The sequence below is a fragment of the Symphodus melops genome (assembly GCF_947650265.1).
Source record: "Symphodus melops genome assembly, chromosome: 7".
Classification (NCBI taxonomy): Eukaryota; Metazoa; Chordata; class Actinopteri; order Labriformes; family Labridae; genus Symphodus; species Symphodus melops.
This window is the reverse complement of record NC_136697.1, coordinates 25,219,627-25,241,937: the sequence shown is the minus strand read 5'-3', so window position 1 is coordinate 25,241,937 and position 22,311 is coordinate 25,219,627. Positions and strand designations below refer to the sequence as shown.

General features: G+C 42.1%; 1 protein-coding gene across 1 annotated transcript in view; it reads left to right on the top strand.

The window, feature by feature from the left end:
* The window catches only part of LOC306826350 (contactin-associated protein-like 4), a 106,927-nt gene that overhangs the window by 28,553 nt on the left and 56,063 nt on the right, over positions 1–22,311 (top strand). Inside the window, exons 2-3 of the mRNA XM_079347608.1 lie at positions 3,743–3,853; positions 14,915–15,108. Of these exons, the coding sequence (XP_079203734.1) occupies positions 3,743–3,853; positions 14,915–15,108 (305 nt within the window). The remainder of the gene's footprint in view (positions 1–3,742; positions 3,854–14,914; positions 15,109–22,311) is intronic.

Sequence of the window (22,311 nt, the reverse complement as noted above, 5' to 3'; positions counted from 1 at the left end):
AGCTGGGATGTATTGCATTAAATAAATGTTAATCAGTTTGTCTTTTGCACTCTTCACAAGAGGTAAAAAAAAAAAAAGCACAAGTAAGAAAAACTGCACTTCCTTGAGTGTCCACTTGAGGCTGCGCAGCATAAACCAAGGAATCCTCATTAGGTCCCACATTAAAAGTGCCGATATTAACAGAGGGAAAAAATGTTTACTGCATGGATTAACAAACAATTGTTCAGTTTGATTACATCAATGGTTAAGAGCGATGCATACATACATCAGGGCGTATCTGATTGGACTTGAAGCTCTCTTCCTGTTAGTAGACTGATGGAAAGTTTGATGGAGATGGTTACCACCATCGTCAGGCTTCACAACACGTCTATGATCCTGAAAGTCTGCCAAGTCCTGGATTTTGAGGGTTTCTAGTTCTGTTGTGCTCCAGCAATGCCCCTGCTGTTAGCATCGCTCTACCTGTGTCTCAGTTCGGGCACGTTTGTGTTTTTTTCTTTCAATCAAAGAACCATGAATAATTCTGAACCATTAGTGATATGTATCCGTCCTTCTAGTTTGAATGTGGGGATGCCTCTCTTTAAAAATCTTCAGCCTGTGTTGGATGTGCAGAGGCAGATGAAGGCGGTGGTGTTGACAGAGTAATCGAAGCTAAAGCCTCGTCAGTTGCGGGTCGGATCGACCGCGGCGTGAATCATAGTAATTGGCTCTTGTGTCAGCGCTGGAGAACAACATCCATTAACGGAGAGGCTTTAGATGGAGGCAGTGTTAGTTTGACTTCGGCTTACAGTTTGCAGCTCCAGAGAAAAGATAGGGATGTTTATTGAGCTGATGTGCATGACTCTCTGTGTGTGTGTGTGTGTGTGTGTGTGTGTGTGTGTGGGCTGCATTATGTTTCTCATAGTAATAAATTACATAACTGTGTAAATAAAGCTGCTGTGCCTCTTTATAAAATAAATCTCAACTTTGTTTATGGGAACTTTTTTTTCTTTTAGATAATTTAAAAGAACGTTTTACCATCCAAATTTGACTAATTTTTAAATTTGCATCCAGTATTGTTGTGATCAAGTTCAGACCTGAGACAAGAGTCTGATCTGACTCCTGATTTCCTGGACTGGAGACTTGGAAAGGACTTGGATCGTGGACTGCATTTGAACTCCAAAGATGGACAGGAGGACTCCTGGTCCTTATCATTTATTCAGTTAAGGAAGGGCTGACATGTGGGTTCACATGCATGCTCCTCCACAAGCCGTCATATTGAGCAACATCTTTGATGAGTAAACTCGAGTTCCTCAGTTCTCCCCGTTACCTGACAGACGAGGACTCTGTTTGAGTCGGATTCTTCTTTGATGACTCTGACTCTGATTTGAACCCTGGAGACTCGAGACCCAACTTGGACTCAACTCAGAGGACTTGAATACATATATATGTATTATATATGTATAGATATAATTATATCCTAAATTTCCCTTTTTCCTACATTTCCCCAAAGGAGTCATCCCAAAAGGATCAATAAAGTTCAGTCTAAGTCTACAACACTGATTAACACACCCTCCTTACGATATTTATATAAAAGTAACTTTTGAACGCTTGTGATTTAATCCTTATATTGTTTTCCCAATGCTGGGTATTTTTTTATGCCAATGTAGACCAATTCATTTAAAAATATACAGCGTGAAAATTATAATTTAGCTCTCTCTTTTTTCAGAAGTTTTTTTCAAATATGCATTTTTTGAGACAGGACAGTGGATAGAGTCAGGACTCAGGGAGGGAGAGTGTGGAGAATGACATGCAGGAGTTACCACAGGTCAGACTTGAACCTAGGCCGTTATAGCTTCGGTGCATGAGGATTAGTAACCAGTAGCATACTGGTGGTTTGACAATGTAACATATTTGCATACTGGTTAAAGTCCGCTAAAGATAGCTCTGTTAAATAAAAAAATGTAGGCTGAAAGCAAAGTCTACCATTTGTGTAGCTTCATACCATCAGTCCATTCAATCACAAGCTCTTCTGTCACACCTCAAAATTGTTTTTTTTTGGACCCTGTTCACTTTTTTTTCCCAACTCTTCATCATCAGTGACAGCAGGTAATCTTGGCTGTGTGACAGATTCTTCCGCTGGTTCCTTTATCCTCAAAAGACATCAGTGTAACACGTCGAGAAACTCTCACATAAACCGGACTGACAGAACTCTGCTAGGAACGATTATCTCGATAAAAAGACACTTGACAGACTGGAGAAAGTTACAAGCTGGGCTACGCTGAGGCTTCAAATCTGCAAAGAGCAAATGTCTCTGCAGGTGCGGTTGTAACTCTAAAACTTTCTTCCTTCAAAAATGTTGTGAAGCATGAATTCTTGAATTCGACATCCCCAAAAAACAGCATGGATGACTTCTTAATGAGCTTCTTTACGAGTGCGACTAAACGGGTACATGTTCTCTTTTCAGATCCACTAATCCAATAAAAAGGCTTCATATTATTTCACACCGTGTTTAACGTATGTTGCATGAAATCATCCATTACGTCTTTAAGAGTGAGTTATGTGAAGGTTTCCGACACAGCTGATTTGTTTTCCAGCCTGTAATGAGCCGTTCAGGACGCCATTCATCCCCACAACACGCCATGATTACACCGTCCATTTATCCAAGTGGACATTATTACTCTCTTCATTTGCCTGATACGGTGTCATTACAGCTGAAAGAGCGGCCTCCACCTGTGGAACATTAAACCTGCTTCTCTTTCATCAGGCTAATATTCACAGACTCAATCCAACATGACGAGGCTGTCGTCACGTTTGTTGGGGTTTCAAACCCGTTCAGGCATGATTTAGTTGAACAAAAATAGTTTTTGCCTCACTACATCCAATTCAGCAGTTTGTAACAATTCAACACCTCTTCACTCGGGCTAAACGATAAAAATCCATCTGCAGCTGTGTCAGATAGCGTCCTTTTTTCTTCTTCTGCTGATCTCCTCTCTTTGAACCCTTCAGCTGTGTTTTCCCGCTCTGGAGAAAGAGTTCAGACGCCTCTCCCACTTTTATGAATTCGAACCATGAAATTATTTTTTATTCATGCTAGCAAGAGGAGACATCCCTGTATCGAGCTGCTGCTGTGGACTTTTTAGTGAGAAACCGGAGCACAAAGTCAAAGGCCTGTTTCCACTTAGCTGACATTAAAGCTGCTGCTCAAAGATAAAACTGCACTCCTCTTCAGCTGCTAAATGGTGTCTATCCAGGCTCCAAACAACGTGGTGCTTTGGCTCAGTTACCTCTCCCATTCTGCTTTGATGAACCAGTAAGCACTGCTTCACTCAGGATAAGTGTTTGGGTACTTATGTTTCAACATTTCTACTAACCTGAGCCTTCAGAAGAAATGTAATGATGCTGTTGATGCTGTGCTCGCTGAAAACTTCCTCCCAAAGTAAATTAAACTTGTTTATTTATTTATCTTTAGGTGTGGATTTTCTTCTACATCTTCTCAGAGCAGCATTTAGCTTGTCACTTTTCTGTCGGGACATTTATGTTTAAAGTCACATGACAGCATTCAACATCTGTGTGCTCTGGTTCTGTGTGCTGTTATGAGCATTTGTTTCACATGTCAACATCTGGAAATCATCATGAAAAAGTATCCATGAATCCATGAAAGTAGCCATGGATTGTCCATTAATGAAAATCTAGCTGTCGGTATTAGATGTGTGTGAAGCCCTGACCTCGTATGCTTTCTTTCTGCTTTGTGATTGGTTGACAGAGGTGTGTGACAGCGCCCTGCTCTCGAATCTGCCACCGTCATCCTTCTGGAGCTCCTCCCAGCTGTCAAGCAGTCACGCGCCAGGCTTCGCCAAAGTCAACCGGAGAGACGGTAAGGAAGAGTTCCCTTCTGCAGAGAGTGACTGAAACACTTATAGACTGTAGGATGTAAGATCAGATCATCCTTTATTCATCTCGCACACGGAGAAATGTACAGCAGCAAAGCAGGAGAGCAGAAGAAAAATCACACAGTGCAAAAATCAAATCGAGTTTAAAAACGTCTAAGAATTGGGTTTGACTCAAGGTACAACTTGATTGGACAACATTGTCTACTTTTTCAAGACAAGACTAAATTCTGCTTCAAATATTGCTAAAGTATAGCTAATTTAGACGATCAAATGTTTTTTGTTTTACGCCTGTGTGGAACACTTTTGTAAGAAAATCACGTTATTTGCAGGTGTTTACATTTGGTGGTATGTCATTGTTCTGGGATCTGGGAGAGATGCAAGTCAAACCCAATGTAGCAGGCATCAATAACAACATCATGACATTAAGAGACATGACAGTAAATTCTGAAATGTACGTTGCACAGATTTTTTGCACTTCTGGTGAGATGCCAAACCTCGTTACTCCTACACTTGTATACGTGTTATGATAATAGAGTTGAATCGCATCTCAGCTCATTGATTGAGCAACGCGGCATTAAAGGAGGAGCCGGGGTCAAATATGCTTGCTAAAGGAGCAGCAAAGAGCAGCTCAAAGGAGTGCGATGAGGCTAATTGGATGCTTAGAAGCTAATCAGCTGGCTATGAGCTAACGAGGGCTTCATTGAGATCTGATGTATATTTAATGGAACTTTTCCATGATAGTAGATTGACATAATCAATTAATGCCACTGTGCAGGTGACAATGATGAGAGTTCAGCCAGCGTCCATTCTGTGTGTTACAGATGTCACAATAACAGTCCCTAAACACATTAATGATGTGGTTGCTTTTATCGGTCTTTGGGGTCTTGATCTGTTCCCAGCTGTCACTGGGCCTGGGGTTCATCATGGACTGCTGGCCGCCAGTCGATTTACTATTTAATCACAGGGCTCACAAAAACAGAGAAAATATGTGTAATTTAGAGCCGGCAATTAACCCAACAATTTTGCATAAGTAGCCTCAAGTAAGTGTATAGTTAAAGTGTGAACCTTGAAATGGCATGCTTGGCAGTGATTCTCGCTTGTGCTTCAGAGAACTGTGAGTGCAACGGAATCATGACTGAGAACAATTTGTCTCTTTAAGAGAGCAGTGGCACTCGTCAATTACTGAGAAGTTGCTGTGCACAAATAGAGCTCAGAACACAAAGCGGACCCCTAACAGGAAAGTTAAAGACTGACGGATAACTCACCAGTGAGTCGTTTACAGCGAGGATTGAGGATCAGAATAACTTGATCGAGGCACAACAAGAAGAAAAGAGAGAACAGGCGTCGCTGCCGTCGTCTCTGTAGATGCTGCATGTGTTGCCAGAAGGATAAATGTGAACGCTTGTTTGTTCATCCAACATAAAAACCCTGCAGGGAGCCCTGTTCTGGATGCTGATGTGAGGCTTTGACAAACTGATTTACTGTGGCGCTTTCTGCAGGGAGCGAGCTGCTTTATCCTCACATCAAAGCTCACAATCAGATGAGAGGGTGTTAATAGGGAGCTGAATGAAGTACACCACCTGGAAAACTACAGGAAGCAGAGCGTGCAGAACACAGCTCAGTCCTCTGTTTGACTCAACAACAAGCCGCTTTTTCGTGCTGTTTGGGTCTCATTGTTCCAACAACAGAAGTGTTTTGTCATCTCCCTAAAGCTTTGCTCAAACTCCAAAATACGCCCCAAAAATCAGGGTGGGCTGCATGTGCAGCTGACTGAATGATTGAATGGGATTAGTTGATAATGATGAGTAGAGGTGAGTAAAGTAAAATTCTGATTATGTTCTTCTGAGATTTTCAATAAATCCAAATGTTTCTTGGGGATAATCGGTCTCTCCCTGCTTAGTGCTAAGGCAAGCCCATAAAGTCAGCAGAAATTCATCCAGTCTCACAGATGACTGGAGTAGATCATGAAGTATTTACTAATTCAAAAATAGACTCTGAATCCATGAGTCCAGAGTCGCTTTGAATCTTCTCAATCGAATCGTAACCAAACGAATTGAGATTGAATCTAATCGTGACACACCACGAGATTCACAAGACTCCCAGCCCCACTGATGAATACTTAACACAGCAGCCTCTGTCAGCAGTGTTTGAATGGGTGGGTGTGACCTGTGGTGTGTTTACACTTTGAGTTGTCAGAACACTGGAAAAGAGAGATAACAAGTCCATTTCCTGCTGCAGCAGAAGTTGTAACATCACTGCATGCTTCATGCCAGGCCTCAAAAGGCAGAGTGAAGAAGATGATGATTAACTGATGAAGAACCAGACATTTTACGAGAACAACAACAGAGCGGATTTTGCTCAACTTCATATAAATGCTTCGAATTCTCTGTATGTGCTTGTGATGCATGCGTCTACTTTGTCCACACGCCTTCAAATGTTTGAGTTTTTAATAATTGACAGAAGTCTTTTAGTTTTGTAATTATCAGTATTTGACTGCTTGATCCTTTAAAACTCCATCCATGTTAGCCTACCTTTTTAAAAGCAGCACGAGGGAAACAGCTTGGATGTCTGTGGCTCAAACTGAAGAGATTCACCCAGCTTCCTCTCATCAATAATAATCATGTCAATATGAGAGAATGCAGGGATCAGGAGTGGGAGTGGAATGAATCACTAAGCTACTGCTAATAGCATCCTAACCCGTCACCTCACTGCTGCATGTCTCACATCTCGCTCTGCTTGTTTGTGGATTAGGAGAGCTGTTTGTGTCACATTTCCTCCCCAGCTATATTAACAGTGCAAAGCCGAAACAATTCCAGCTGTTTGTAGAGGAAATCGATGAATAAAGGAACGTCTCCCGTCTCATTTCCGACCCCCTCTGCTGCCTTTAACTCGCTGCCTCCTCCCCCTCGTTCTCAGAGCTTTCCCTTCACTCACTGTGCTCGCTAAATGAACACATTATTAAAGCTCTGAGACGACTGCAGGTGTGGTCTACATGGGGTTTAGGATCTTACGTTTTGCATGTGGATCTTTACTGAATTGTTTGGTTTAATATAACAAATCTCTGCAGCTGTGTTTTGGCCACAGGCTTTTTAAAAACAAAGCTAATCTTGTTTTTAAACCTTAAACTGGTGAAGATGAAATAACTGCAGGCTTTATTTTGAATTGTGACTGTAAGAGCAGCCAGATTCATTATCCTTTGTTAACATTTGACTAAAACGTCATGCTGTAATGTAAGCATTACAAACGTTTCTTTGACAGAGTGGTATTACTCTAGTCCAGGACTTGGGCTTGTGTCCCACTCCAGCCGTGATTTTCAGGACTCCTGACTTGACTCGGTCTCGTGCACTGATGGCTCACACTCAAACTGCGACACGAGCATTGACTGCGTTTGGACTGAAAAGAAGGGTAATGTGACAGTTGTCAACAGACAGGAAACTGAAGAGCATAGCTTCATATCATGCAGGAAATTGATACAGGAGAGATGTGTGCAGAAAATTGGACAGGTGGGAGCGTGTTCGAGTATGGAGAATGTGCAGAAGGGAGGAAAAGGGGTAGTTAAATATTTAACTATGACCGGATTTGACAAGCCGATGTCAGATGCTGACATAATCAAGGAGAATGGCTCCTGGAAGTTCGCAGTAATGCAACCATGTGGATGGAAGAGAAGAAGATGGAGAGGAGGGCTCCGAAAGACGGTGTTCAGACCCTCGAGATTTTCTCAGTTCTGAAAATGTGTCATTATATTTTTTTATAAGCATAAGGTTGGAGTTACAGACATGTAAATGTAAAGTTTCCCTCCAGCACTCTGACATTAGCATGTCATATAAACCCTCCTCCTGTTGGAAGGATGTTAACGCACTCATTGCTAAATCGTGCTTGAGATAAAGCAGAGTTGTAATTCCTCCATCAAGCGTTGGCAGTAGTGTAATCACAGCCAGTTTGAACTGTGGTTGTTTTGCACTTTGGTGACTCCAGTGGTTTGTGTTTCAGATTATGACGTGCTGAACAGAAAAAAGGCTTCAGCTGAAAAGTCCACAAACTCTCTGTGAGAGGTTCTATTTGACACGTTGGTTTATCACACTCGGCTCAGCTGTGATAAATGGGTTTTCCTCTGGTATAGGGCGCCAGTGGTGATACATTTATATTCCTTATATACAGTGTTTTGAAAGGTGGCACACTCAGTATTTTGAGCATGCACTTCTTTTTCACATTGAAGTCTAGAATCAGCTGATTGGAGATGAATGTCTCTTTCACAAAGAACCTGCAGGATGAACGATTCACTGTTTTGATCTTAATGTTGCCTGATTGTTCAGCTTAATTTCCCAAGTTTACTTCTTATCTTTCACCTTTCCAAGCATGTATAGTCCCTTTTCCTTTTTTTAAACCGGCCTCCTTGCTATGAATAACCCTCTTCACTTCAGTGTTTTTATCTGCACAGACAACGCTACAGACTTTGTCTTTTTGAAAATGTTAAAAGCACCTTTGGTGTTCCTATCTCAGGAAACACAAACACTTATCAGTTTCTCTGCTGCAGTAATACTGGAATAGACTTTAAACAGAATAATTGTACTTCAGTACTCACATACTGAAGTATAGTGGCACGTGTAGGCGGTTTAATTGGACCTTGCACTGCATTTGTGTATGGATTGCCAACTTATCAAGTATTGATTTGCACGTGGACTCTCAGTGTTAACTGTTGGTAAAGTTCCCGTGTAAGGCTTGACAATTGAGTGGAAATGTGTTGTGCTTCGCCTGCAGGAGACATCCGGTGTTTTGCAACCTCCTGCTGCATGAGGCCCATTAGGACTCTGACATGTTATCAGGCTGCTGTAAATTACCAGCCAGACTTGTTATTCTCATGCAAATTGTAAACTCACTCGGAGCCTGTTACCTCTATCTCCGTCCTCCCTTTTAGCTTCCTGTCCGTCCATATAGCTCTGTCTGCTCACTCCGCTTCCCGCTGGCTTCTGCCTCCACCTGTCCGGCCCTCTTCGTTCTGCATGACTCTCCCGGCGAAATACTCCCATCTTTCCCCTTGACCTGTCAGGTGGAATATCGGTGCATTATTAATGATTCAGCAGTCCTTTCTTCACTTATTCATCCATCTGTTCCTTATATTGAAGCTGCTATCCAAAGCGGACTCACGTCAAGCTTGGTTAGCCTTCAACAGTGATGCAGAGGGAGATCTGTGCAGGCTGACCGGCTCTCATCCTCCCCTGTTACACTAGCTGTACTGCTCTCATAACAAGACAAGACAAATTGAGTTGGTTTCAGGTATCAGAGTCCTTACAGGTGAAGTGGATCCCTGAAGTATGAGAGCTGGAAAAAGTTAACGCTCCAGGTTTAGGTTTGTGTTTGATGAAACAAAGTTGACCTAATGAAATTAATAAAAGTAATGGTTTTATGTATAACATTTGTGAGCAGGGAGACAGTATCATATTATTAGTCATCGTGTAGAAAACCAGGATGCAATTAAATGGTTCTTAACTGAACTGGTCTGTCTTTTCTCAATATTTTGCACATTTTTAATTGCAGATAATTACATGCAAAGCAATATAAATATTGCTTTCATAGTGATAAAGTGACGGTGCACAATCAACAGCTTTATTCCTTGTGTAATTTAGAGTCTGAGTGAGACATAAACATGCTGGGGGAAGTGCCGTCCCATAAATCTGAACACTGAAGAACTGAGAACAACAAGCTCGGAGGGAGTTTGACATACTCAGTCAGGATACTTTTGATATCTGCTATTTTAAAATGTCAAACCTCGAACGAAGAAACGTTTTGCTCTAGGAGCTGACACCCTTGAAACAAACTGTTCAGGGAAACAATGAATTCTCCGCTCTCCTCCAGCAGCGCGCCAGATTTAGCCAAGTCTTCAGCTAAATGTGGATCATGATGTCAACAATCTCTACCAGCATCAGAACATGCCGGCAGAGCACTCGCATCCGAACCGTTGACTTCTTGGAGGTATTCAGGTTGCCACTGCTGGATCTACAGTAGAAGTCATTTCTTTTAAGAGTGTGCATCCTATCCTCTGTGTGTCCTGCCACTGTTCTGTCAACATATAGGCTTCAGGGAAGAGGACCCGAATGCAGACACACAGGCAGAGCGGGTTCAATTAAAGGTCAGCAAGTTACAGTTGACAACTTGTAGACAGTGTGAAAAGAAGGCAAACAGAGTGTGACAGGATAAGAGCTGGAGGGCCGGTCACTCACAGGCAGAAGGTCTTTAAATGAACTCACAGAGATGGCAGCACACAGCTCTGTGGAGGAGAACCGCATGGGAAGTAGGGGAGAGTTTAAAGCGTGGCGTATATACAGAGAGTCACAAGGCACGGGTGTGATTAAATAAGGAAATGAGGGGCAGGTTTCTTGCTCTTACGTTTCCTCCTTATCATTGAAAGGCTCCACAGTTTATATGCTGATTTGCACAGTTGAAGGAGGAAGATGGATAAGCATTGGCTAATTGCCCCTGTTGGGATTAATTGTCCTAGTTATATTCAATCAAACAAGAAGAGGAAAAGGCAAAAACACAAAAGTCTTAAAAAGCGAGAGCAGATCCACTAGACCACGGGTCTCCAACAGGTAGCGTGAGAGCTACTGGTAGCTTGTGGACAGGTTTCCAGGAGGTCGCCGATAGGTTGACCCACTGTGTAAATTTTTTTTTTTTTAAATGACGACGTAAATGAACGTCTTCCCTCTATTCATTCATTTGGCCCCTGAAAAACAAGTTTAAAGTAGTCATGTTTTCTGGGACATGGATGAGAATGAACACAATAAGAAGTGTAAAACATGTTTTATTTTTTCTTGGGCCTTGATGCGACACAAACAGTCGCTTATTTCAGCTCATGTGTGCGATGTAAATAAATGCCAGCGATGTGATGCATGCAGCTCTTGGCCACCTTCATTTTGTCAAAGTAGCTCTCAGCTGATGAAAGGCTGGAGACTACAAAGCCAGAGCCATGATGATAATCAACACGTAAATCTGACAATGAGCTGACACAGAAGGTAAAGCACGCAGATAAACCAGGAGTGATTGGACACAGGTGAAACAGGTTAGGGCAATCAAAATGGAGGCAGTCATGCTGCATTCATGTGCTCCTAAAAGATAAAAAAAAATGACAAAACAGGAAATTACATTTTAACAAAACAACAAAGGAATAAACAAACTTAACAGAAGGGAATCGTGGCATTAACAAAGATGCGTTAATTCAATTTAACTGTACACAATCATGGGAACATCTGCCCATGTTTTGACACAAATTCTAGTAATTAGCAGGCAAATAAGAACACAATGTGATCTATTAAAAACACGGGAGAAAATGAAGACAAAGTACAAGATGGCTCTCGAACAAATCTCCAGGCTCACTATGAATCACCAGTTGTTAGGAAGTTTCCATTGCTGTTTAAACTCGGCATCCCAGTCAAATGTTACATAGACGTTATTGTTGTAATTGGTGTGGGAAGACCAGATATGACCGAGCCTTTATGCAACATTAGCCTGAAGGACAGAAGTTCAGATGGTTTTGCTTCAAATAATGAGCTTCTCTTCGTCACTGGTGTCGCTTTCACCGGCCCTTGATTCTTAAAGGGGCGATTACTGTTTTAATTGGCCGGCGGAGCGGTGATGTCACACTTCTGACCCTCATTAGATCAGACGTTACTCAGTGGAAAGTTAGAGTTTGTTCCTTTACAAACACTGGAGGAAAAAGTGCCCGAGAGATCTCTTTTGATTTATGGTGACAGCTGTTACAGAAAGCACTCAGAGCGTCAGCCATCAGCTCACTTCTGTTTCAATTATATCTGACAGGGCGGACACTGTCGGTCTTCTCTGTCCGTCTGATCTCTTCCTCTTTCCCTCCGCGGTGTTTTGCTCGAGAGTAAAGGTCAGAGTGTCTCTTTTCTGTTCTTCTGTCAGTGGACACGTCTGTAAGTCGAGTGCTTATTAGCTCTGGCCTTTAGCTCTTGAGAGATCACACTCCAGCAGCCACCAGACCGACACTGATTCATTTTCACTGCTGAGCTTTTTCTCCTCGACCTGCCAGCACACATTGTTCACGGACATGTTTGACTGGTAACTCAAATATGGGAATATGAAAGCTTGACATTTTTTTCAACCGCACTGCCCTGACACGGAGAGAAACCAGTAAAACTTCAACGGGGAAATCAAGAAGACATATATGAGGTTAAATCCCCTGTGAGGAGTTTTTAAGTTGTTATGGAAACAGCCTGAAAATGAGACTCTGTATGACTGACAAAAGCAAACAAGATCATCATTGACTAGTTGACAACGTCTGTATTATTGTTTTTTAACGCCTGTAGCTGCTGCCATGAGGTCGGTGTCAGAATAGATAATATGCACAAGCTGAAGAAAAACCTTTTTGATACATCATTCAGATTCTCACAATGAGACGCACATGTGACTGACTGATGATATTTTGTGTCAGACACTACCTACGCATGTAAACGACACAATAAGAAAAAGTTAAGGTACTCAGTTTTGTCCATGGGGGGGGGGTGCCAAAATCAACGCTCAAACCCAAAGTTCTCCACAGGATCTTTGAGTTTCATACAGAATTTAATAACTCATGAGCGATGCCTCTGCAACATTTCTCTGCTCACATGTTCAGGACCAAATATTCAAACCTGATGTGAAAAAGGAAATTTTTTTGACTTAATTAGCTTTTTTGTTGAAGCACATGACATTGACTGAAGTCGTTGTGATTGCAGTGAGATGAAACTTGTCTATTAGGTCAACGTAAGGTTCAAGTTAAATGCTGCCGATGGTCCCGTGTCCACCAAGTGTGTTTTATTTTTTTCTGAAAGTCAGCTCCTTTTTTCAGTTGTTTTCAATGAGGAGAGGGCAGCAGAAAGCAATATTCCCTGTATGTTTAGCTCCTACAGGTCATGTGTACACATCCTATTTGCTCTGTGTCTGATCGGATATTATTGAGCCACTTTACCAAATCAAACATGTGTTTTCCCTTCAGGTTGCAATATCGTATCTACACAGCTTGTGCTTTACACCTGAACTTTTGTGTCATCGAATAACTAGTTAAACAGAAACTCAAAGATGTACATTACCATGCACAACAATGAAACAAGACAGATTCCTGATTGGCCAATTGTTTGTTTGTTTTCAGTTCAATAGTTAGATCAAGCCAAAAAGATAATCTGTGTGCACCAGGCCAGATCTAACAGAGCTGGATATGAGCTCACAGATTTGTCTGGATTTCCCCCATCAGGTCTGGAGTGAGCCAAACAGTTCTCAGCATTGGGCTCTAAGCAAAGTCAAATTGAGCGTGAATCTACTTGTGAACCTTGGTGGAAAAGAAGCTGAGCTTGAAGGGGAAATTTGATGCATTTTTTTAACCGTTGCTCTGAAAAGTTCTGATACATCCTGGTTGGCTTAGACGATAGAAGACATCGATGGACAGAAATAACAAAATTGTCACATAAGTGATTCCTTTAAGACAATAAAGGCTTTGTAGGCTTTGCATCGTCATCAATACTGACCAAACAACTCCGGACTAGATTTCGGAGGCTTTGAACACTTTATGTTTGTCGCTTTGTTTCAGAGTGCTTATCACTGCGAAAATGAAAAGCCAGCATCAGCGTGGTTACATGAGAACAAGTGGCATGTACTGTTTGTCCTTTAATGATTTCCCAGAGCGGTTGTACTCCCGCTGTTTGTGTTGGTGCAGCTTTTCCTCCGCTCTCTTTTGGTCAAATCAGTGGTTGTGTTTGTTGCGCTTTGCTCTTTTTATTTGTGTGTCTGTTAGCCAGCGCTCGGTGGGACACCAGTCAGCAGCCTCCTCCTTCAGAATCATCCATCTGGCGTTGGAGCTCTGAGGCATCGCTTGGCCTGACAAATCACTTTCCAACAAACACACACACACACACACAAACACATTCTGGCTCCTTCCCGCTCTTGCAACAGTTTTCTCTGTCTCTGAAAACAAGGGCAAATTTAATGAAAATGTGCTCGTATATGGCTGATCAATAGCTCCACAGGCTTTATTGAAAGTGCTTTGGGAAAAGACTTCGGTGTTATAAGCATGGTGTTGAAAAAGCCAACGCTTTATTGAAAACCTGCACTCCTGAAATCAGTTACAGCATTATTTGGCAAACACTTGTTTTCTTTCTTTGAGTTCATCGACCACAAATACAGATGATCGATACATTACAAGAACGCTCTTTATTGTTGATATATATTACGAGAAATAACACAAACCAGCAGTGCTACTTTAAAACCAATCAATGCTTGGTACCACAAGCTCCCGTTGATGATATTCTATATACAGCAAAGAAGCCAGAACCGTGTAAGCAAAGTGTCTCAGCTCATCAATAGATGACGCCATGACCGAGCCTTTTATCGGTGCTATTTTGAGAAAGGGTGTCGGGTGGTCAGGGTTTCTGTGCAGCAAATCAATGAAAGGCCTCACAACCTCATATTGATGGTTTTGAAATGTAACATTAATGTATGGAGTCATAAAATATTCTTCCAAGGAGGTCAGTTTGACTCCATACTTTACTGAAGGTGATAGAAGAGGCTGTGACTACAGTGCCAATCACACAGCCGAAAGAGTCATCAGCATGAAAGCACCCAGACTGCAGGTGTACAATTTGGGAAATTTTGAAAAATGAGAGAAGTTTTCATTCATGCAGAAAAAACTTAAACATACCCTATTACACAGTAAAAATCAAAAAAGCTGCTTTTTTTTAGTTGTAGTTTCCTACATTTAAAAAGCCAGCAGTGTCTCAGAGTGAAACCGATTATTTCAGCACAACAATCAACATTCTTGACTCTGTGCTCTGAAATTGGTTTAACTGTTGTTTGAATTTCACAAAAGTGCTCGTTCTTTTGGTCCTGAGTATAAAACATGACGTAAGCCAAGACTTAAAGGTCAAGCAATTACTTCCTCAGACACATATACACACCAGTGATTTAAAATTGTGTAAGACTGTGAGAATGAAATCAATTCAATCTTTATTTTTTCTCTCTTTCTCTCTCTCTCTCTCTCTCTCTCTCTCTCTCTGCAGGAGCTGGAGGCTGGTCTCCCCTCACCTCGGACCGCTATCAGTGGTTGGAGGTCGACCTGGGCGAGCGGACCAAGATCACCGCTGTCGCTACGCAGGGTCGCTACGGCAGCTCTGATTGGCTGACGTCCTACCTGCTGATGTTCAGCGACACGGGACACAACTGGAGACAGTACAGGCAGGAGGACAGTATCGGGGTGAGCCCATACTTATTACCCGACAAATATTTCTCTGTCACTTTAAAGGTGTCAGGTGAAAGACACGATGAAGGAAAAACAGACAAACGCTCCATTAAAGTCACAATTACCGCCCATGTCAGTGGATACAGAAGCTGCAGGCATCAACTGGTGACTCAGAGAGCAGCAAAATACAACAACAAGAAATGGAAAAGTTCCGCTCGTTGGCAAGAATACCCCTTTTGTGTTCGAAGCCTCTGCATGAGCGGCTCCAGTGTGAGAAATGTTAAATCCATTGTTTCCTTGAAATTGATGAATCGGCTGCATTTTTCCACTTTGTGCTGTTGTCTGTGTGAAAAAGAGACTATTACGGGGGGTTGTTCAGCTGCAGAAGACGAAGAAACAGTCGAATGAGTCCAGTAAAATAAAGGATTGGAAAGGATGATTTACACAGCAAGCAGTCTTCCACACATTCCAGCACATGCAGAGTTCATATGTGCACGTTCAACCATGCTTCATCAAAGCTGCGCGGTGTTAAACATATCAAACATTTAGGACAATGAAACCAAGTAACATCACCTAAGTGCACAAACAGTCCTGTAGGTGTGTTGTCATTTCATAGAAATACAGACGAGCATCACTCAGGTTGACTGCAGCTCATTTTCCTTGATGTTGTTTACAGTAGCTGCGGTGTTTAGCAGCAGCTGCATCAGAAGGTCTGCAGAGATCAGTCCACCCTGAGGAGATAATCACAGTCATCAGGAGGCTTTGACTCTTCATTAATAATGGATGAACTGATCAAAGAGCTCTGCTGACTGTGTGGACTTGTTGCCAAAACACTTAAGCGGCTGTTGATGGACTCTGAGCGGGCGAGTGAGGCAGCCCGTGGTGTCACTTTGCCTGCTGAGGCTATGAGTTACTACATGATGCACAGCTGGAGACTAAAAGCAAAACGGGAAAAAAAAAAAAAAAAAACCTCAGCGTGTCTAATAAACATCAAGTTGCGTTAAGGTCTGTATAATGTAGACACAAAACCAGACACGGCGGTATGATTGAAAGGTCGATGAGGTTTTACTGCAGGGCTTGGTGCACGGTGGAGGGCTGACTGTTGAGTCAGAGTGGAGGAGATTTGAGGTGCTGACTTGTTTCTGTAGGCAGATGGAGAATGTGTTGTGTTGTTTGTTGGCGCAGCGGACTCGAGGGGAAGACTCCGGTGAAAATCTGGACAAATAGAGGAAAAAAACACGTTGGGACTGACGGGAAGAAAAAAAACACACTAGGAAAAGGCAGCACTTCATCAGACTGAATAATCGGGTGATGGGTAGAGATGAATCCAGGGTTTTGTTCTGAGGCAGATGAGATGATGAGTTACAGGAAACGTAATGCCACTTGGTGTTTTTTAAAGAAGCCGCGCCATCCAGAGGACAGGAACACAGTAACCCTGCATTCATGTGGTGTCGGACACATCGGAAAAACAAGTTTCCGAGTTGAAATGCAACACACTGAAGTGTGTGATATCTGTTACCATAGAGCCTCCACCAGCAGTGGAGAAACGTGTGTGTGAATGGGAGGATGTAATGCAGTGTAAAAGCTTTCTGTGGGCTCAGAATACTTTAATACTTACAGAACATTTGTCATAAATAAGAGGCAATACATGGAAGATTGTTCAGAGTTGCAGGCTGACATAATGTAAGAACGTAATCTAACACAAGTTTTTCACTATGTGCAAAAGTCACTGCAAGACTCTGCAGAACTGATTTATGTATTACTGTATCTGATGGACAGCAGAGGCAGTGAGGCATCTTTCTCCTCGTGGAAACATTTCCTCACACAAATGTCATGACGGACTTCTTTTTTTTTTTTTGGTCCCTTAGTAGTGACGCTACATGCTTCTGTGTACAGCCTCGGGAATAAGAAACCGTTTTGATCCTGTTTTCTGCAGGAAGCAAACACAGTGAAAAATCCTCTCAGCCAGTTCGACATATTATGTTGTTTCTCCTCCTAACAATCCTCATGCCAGAGCAAACGGTGCCACACTCTACGAAAAACATGGTATATTAAAGCGCAGTGGGTTAATATACACACATTTATCTCAAGTGAGGCCACATTTAATACAGCCGAGCAGAGTGGAGCTTTTTTGATTGGAAGTCGAGCCGAGGCAATTTCCTGGTGTGGAGGGAGTCCAGCTAATCTGAGCGCTGAGGATCTTCTCTGAGCGAGCGGAGAGCAGCTTCTCACAGCTTGGAAACATGTTGATCTGAAACTCGACATTAACTGAACACAATCCCAGCCGCATTTCAAAGTGCGTCTCAACTTGTGTGTCTAAAGGAGCCAAGCTTACAGAGCCTGTCAGCGGAGAGAGTTATTAGTGTAGCTGTTGAATTGCCTTACTGAGAGGAGAGGGGGAGTTTCTGCTCATCTCTGGAAGACTGGGCAGAGGAGTTTTTGTGATTTAGTGGACATAAATGCGTGTAAGATGAACAAACAACAACACAGAAACGTTAGACATGTTGAGCTCCAGATGAATAAGTAAAATAAAACAAGAACTTCTGTTGTTGTTAAACGATGCAACAACAGATCACACCATGGGCCTTTTTCTTGGAACAAACAAAAAGTTGGTCCCTCCTCTCCAGCCGAGCCGGCTGAAGAGAGGGAGCAGCATCTGATTTGTAAAAAAACACCTGAGCATCAGTTAATGGTTTATCTTACCATCACTGTCGATAACGTTAGCTGTAAACACTGTAAGCTGTGAGACGAACGTACAGCAGACGTACTATGCTGTGCATCCTTTACTGCTGACAGGACGAACCATTCCAAACACAGCTTTTGTGTTAGTAATATCTTTGCTGATTTGACGTGTTTGGGCACCGCTTCAGTATCGATGCTTCATTAGAAGTGTCTTTGTTTTGGCCACGATGTCACTGAGTTGTAATGATTCTAATTTGCCGCCTTGTGTATCAACTGGACCAAAAGTCTCTGACTGACAAAGTATAAAACCGAAATGTTGACAATATGTATACGTAACAATATGACAGGCATGGGTGAGGCGTCTGGACCCTTTGCAGAGGCTGCATTGGTTTTCTTTATGGCCCAGACTTGACACATCTGTGATCCATTAACAAAAACATGGCAATTAAATGTGTGAACCAAACACCGGAGGACTTGTTACCTGCAGTGTAAAAAAAAAAAAGACTTCCTGTTTCAGCTCTTCCCTCTTGTCTTTCACAAACACTTTGACAGATTCAGGTTGTGACTGTAAAAGATAATCAGATGTTTTCCTCCCATGTTGTCTGCCGAGCTGTTGGCATCTGGTTCAGCAGCTTTGTGGAAACGACTGCTTTCAGCTGCTCGCGCTATAAAAAGCTGCTACACGACCCGTGAATGTGACTGAAGCCTCCCAGCTGTGCTTCATATTCACATGTTGTACATAAGTCACACTTATCAAACAAATGCATGCCGCTTTTATGTTATGTTGTTGTATACTGTTGAGTGAGTATTTTGTGTAGAAATGGTCCTAAAAATCTATTATTTGGTGTTGTGTACATGAAATGTGTTTCCTTTGTTTTAGATGAGTCAGCACAAATTCTACACTCTAATGTGTTTCATATATAATAATAATGCCTTTCTGTTCATGTCAGCACAACAATACTATAGTATATGGCTATGAAACAAATGTTGTGCAGGCCTGCCTTCAGGGCTTTCTGCCAGAAATATATCACACAGGAGACTGTTGTTTGTGTCCAGAGTGAATCTACAAGAACTTCAAAAAAAAAAAATTGCAGACAAATACACAGAGGGAGACAAGCAACAATTTACAAAACATTTTATATTATAATGGGACCATCTATGAGTCGAATCAGGAAGTGAGTAGGTCAAGCTGCTTCCAGGTCATTCATTTAAAATCATTTAAGGACACCGGCTCAGCAATATGTTTATGCAAACATAATGAAGGTGGAAGTTCCAGACACACACTTACAATCACATGTAACATGCTCTATTATAAGTACTAAATGTTGCAACAAAACTGCCCTCTACATCAGATGAGGAGGTCCAACTGCAATTTCTAGTGATTAGATAGGAATTAACGAGTTAATTATGTGTCTAAGCTTTTCTTCTGCAGTGGGAGAGCCAGTTAACCCGCATGTCAACTTCAAGGCAGAGATGTAATTAGGATAGATTGCCAGATGGGAGAGAGATGAGAAGAGTGATCAATCAGGCATTTATCAGTCAGTACAGAGTCAGACGAGAGCCAGACGGTTTCGTGTATCCAGAGAATTGGTAGCATTTGTGTTTGAAAAATGACTTGAATGATTAAATCCAATTGTTTGAGGTTTTATTTCTACTAAAGTGAGCAAGGAAGTTGATTCCACTGTAAAAAATGGGTGCACAAAAAGTGGAAGTAGAAAACTACTAAAGAAAGCAAACTTTTTATTTTGTGCATCGACACTAATGGATGAAAAAGATTGAAAGATGTTGTGCTTGGCTCAGGGCAGAAAAGTTCATCATATTGAGTGCTAAGCCCGCTGCCTCTGATTCATTGTTCAAACTCATCAACCATTCAGCGACACTCTCGTGGATCTGCTCTTTGTAATCCTGCAGAATAAAGCTGATGACTCAGTTCAGTATTGATTTACAGCGATCCTTTGATTTAAGCTTTTGGAACAAACTCAGCAAAATATCCCAGACAGCCAAGAGTTATTCTCAATGTAATGGGCCAAATATAATTGCTGATATGTGATTAATAAAGTCCAACCCATGAACAGCAATCCTATCATGTGCCAACAAAGGAAACAACCGATTGGATTTGAAGTCTAACACCTTAACCACTGTGTCATCTTGGTTGTTGCAGAAGCTCTTTGCCTTTGTAGTATAAACATGTGTTAGACTGAAGACACAGGTTTACCAGGAGTGGGGTTTGAACCCACGAGGGCACATGCCCATTGGATCTTAAGTCCAACGCCTTAACCACTCGGCCATCCTGGTACCAGGCAATGCTCATCCTGGTGATGTGAGAGCCCTATACCTACCCAACATTCACAGCTTTGGTCCAACCCACACTTTCATTTCCCTCAGATTAGCGTTAGCTTAGTTTATCTGAATTAATGTGATGATGTTAAACTGAAGTCGAAGTCTTTTTACAGAAGGAGAAAGTGAAGCATTTCCACCCAGATTTAAAGACCAAATTAATTACAGTACATCCCTGCCAAACACTCTCTTACCCTCTGACTTGTGTTAAAGTCAAACCGCAGCTTAATATTACCAGGAGTGGGATTTGAACCCAAGAGGACATCTGTCCATTGCATCTTGAGTGCAACGCCTTAACCACTCGGCCATCCTGGTGTGGGTGTGGATGTGGACTGAAAATGTCCCTACATTTCAGGGAGACATGCAGCGTTAGTACGATGTATGATTAAGTCATTATGTAGCTATCAATTTTAATTGATGCTTGACTGAGCAGTTGAAGGGCAGTGGCTTTACCAATCATTCAGCAATACACTACCAGGAGTGGGGTTTGAACCCACGAGGGCATTCGCCCATTGGATCTTAAGTCCAACGCCTTAACCACTCGGCCATCCTGGTACCATGCAATGCTCTGTAGATGTCATTTCTGCATGGTGCTTAACAGGGTTTAAAGGAAATGGGGGTTTATTGCCTTCGTTTAAAAACGGTATCTGAACTGATGAAGACTTGTATCCACTGTATCTTTGGTAAAGCACCTTTTTGATACCTATAATTGTTTGAGTTGTATTTTATACCAGGAAACACAACCCACCATGGAGTTCTTGTGACACGCTTATGTTAAAGTCAAACCAGAGCTTAATACTACCAGGAGTGGGATTTGAACCCACAAGGACATCTGTCCATTGCATCTTGAGTGCAACGCCTTAACCACTCGGCAATCCTGGTGATGGGAGATGACATGAATAAGAATAACAATTGATTTATTGATAAGTGTGCGTGATCTATGATGTTTGTCCTTTGACAAAAATACAATTATACAAAGAAGTGAATGTGGATCTGGACTGAAAATGTCCCTACATTTCAGGGAGACATGCAGCGTTAGTACGACAGGGGTGTCAAACTCCAGTCCTGGAGGGCCGGCTTCCTCAAACTGTTAGACGTCTCCCTGCTTGGACGCAGCTGAATCCAATGAGTGACTCGTTATCAGGCTTCTGCAGAGCTTTATGACAACACATTGGTTTAAAGCAGGCGTGTTAGAGCAGGGAAACAAGTCTGAGGAAGCCGGCCCTCGAGGACTGGAGTTTGACACCTGTGTAGTACGATGTATGATTAAGTCATTATGTAGCAATCAATTTTAATTGCTTGATTGAGCAGTTGAAGCAGAAGTTAAGACAACCTGGAGTTAAGGGCAGTGGCTGTACCAATTGTTCAGCAATACGTTACCAGGAGTGGGATTTGAACCCATGAGGGCATTCGCCCATTGGATCTTAAGTCTTCGTTTAAAAATGGTATCTGAACTGTGTATCCACTGAATCTTTGGTAAAGCACCTTTTTGATACCTATAATTGTTTGAGTTGTGTTTTATACTAGGAAACACAACCCACCATGCAGTTCTTGTGACACGCTTGTGTTAAAGTCAAACCAGAGCTTAGTACTACCAGGAGTGGGATTTGAACCCACGAGGACATCTGTCCATTGCATCTTGAGTGCAACGCCTTAACCACTCGGCCGTCCTGGTACCAGACACCATTCAGTAGATCTGATTTCTGCATGGTGCTTAACAGGGTTTAAAGAAAATATTTTTTTTTTATTTCTGCATGGTGCTTAACCGGGTTTAAAGAAAATATTTTTTTTGCCTTTGTTTAGAAATGGGATCTGAACCGATGAAAACTTGTATCCACTGCATCTTTTTAAACTGAAGTCGAAGTCTTTTTACAGAAGGAAAAAGTGAAGCATTTCCACCCAGATTTAAAGACCAAATTAATTACAGTACATCCCTGCCAAACCCTCTCTTACCCTCTGACTTGTGTTAAAGTCAAACCAGAGCTTAGTACTACCAGGAGTGGGATTTGAACCCACGAGGACATCTGTCCATTGCATCTTGAGTGCAACGCCTTAACCACTCGGCCATCCCGGTGTGGGTGTGGGTGAGGATGTGGACTGAAAATGTCCCTACATTTCAGGGAGATGTACAGCGTTAGTACGATGTATGACTAAGTTATTAAGTAGCTATCAATTTCAATTGCTTGACTGGAGCAGAAG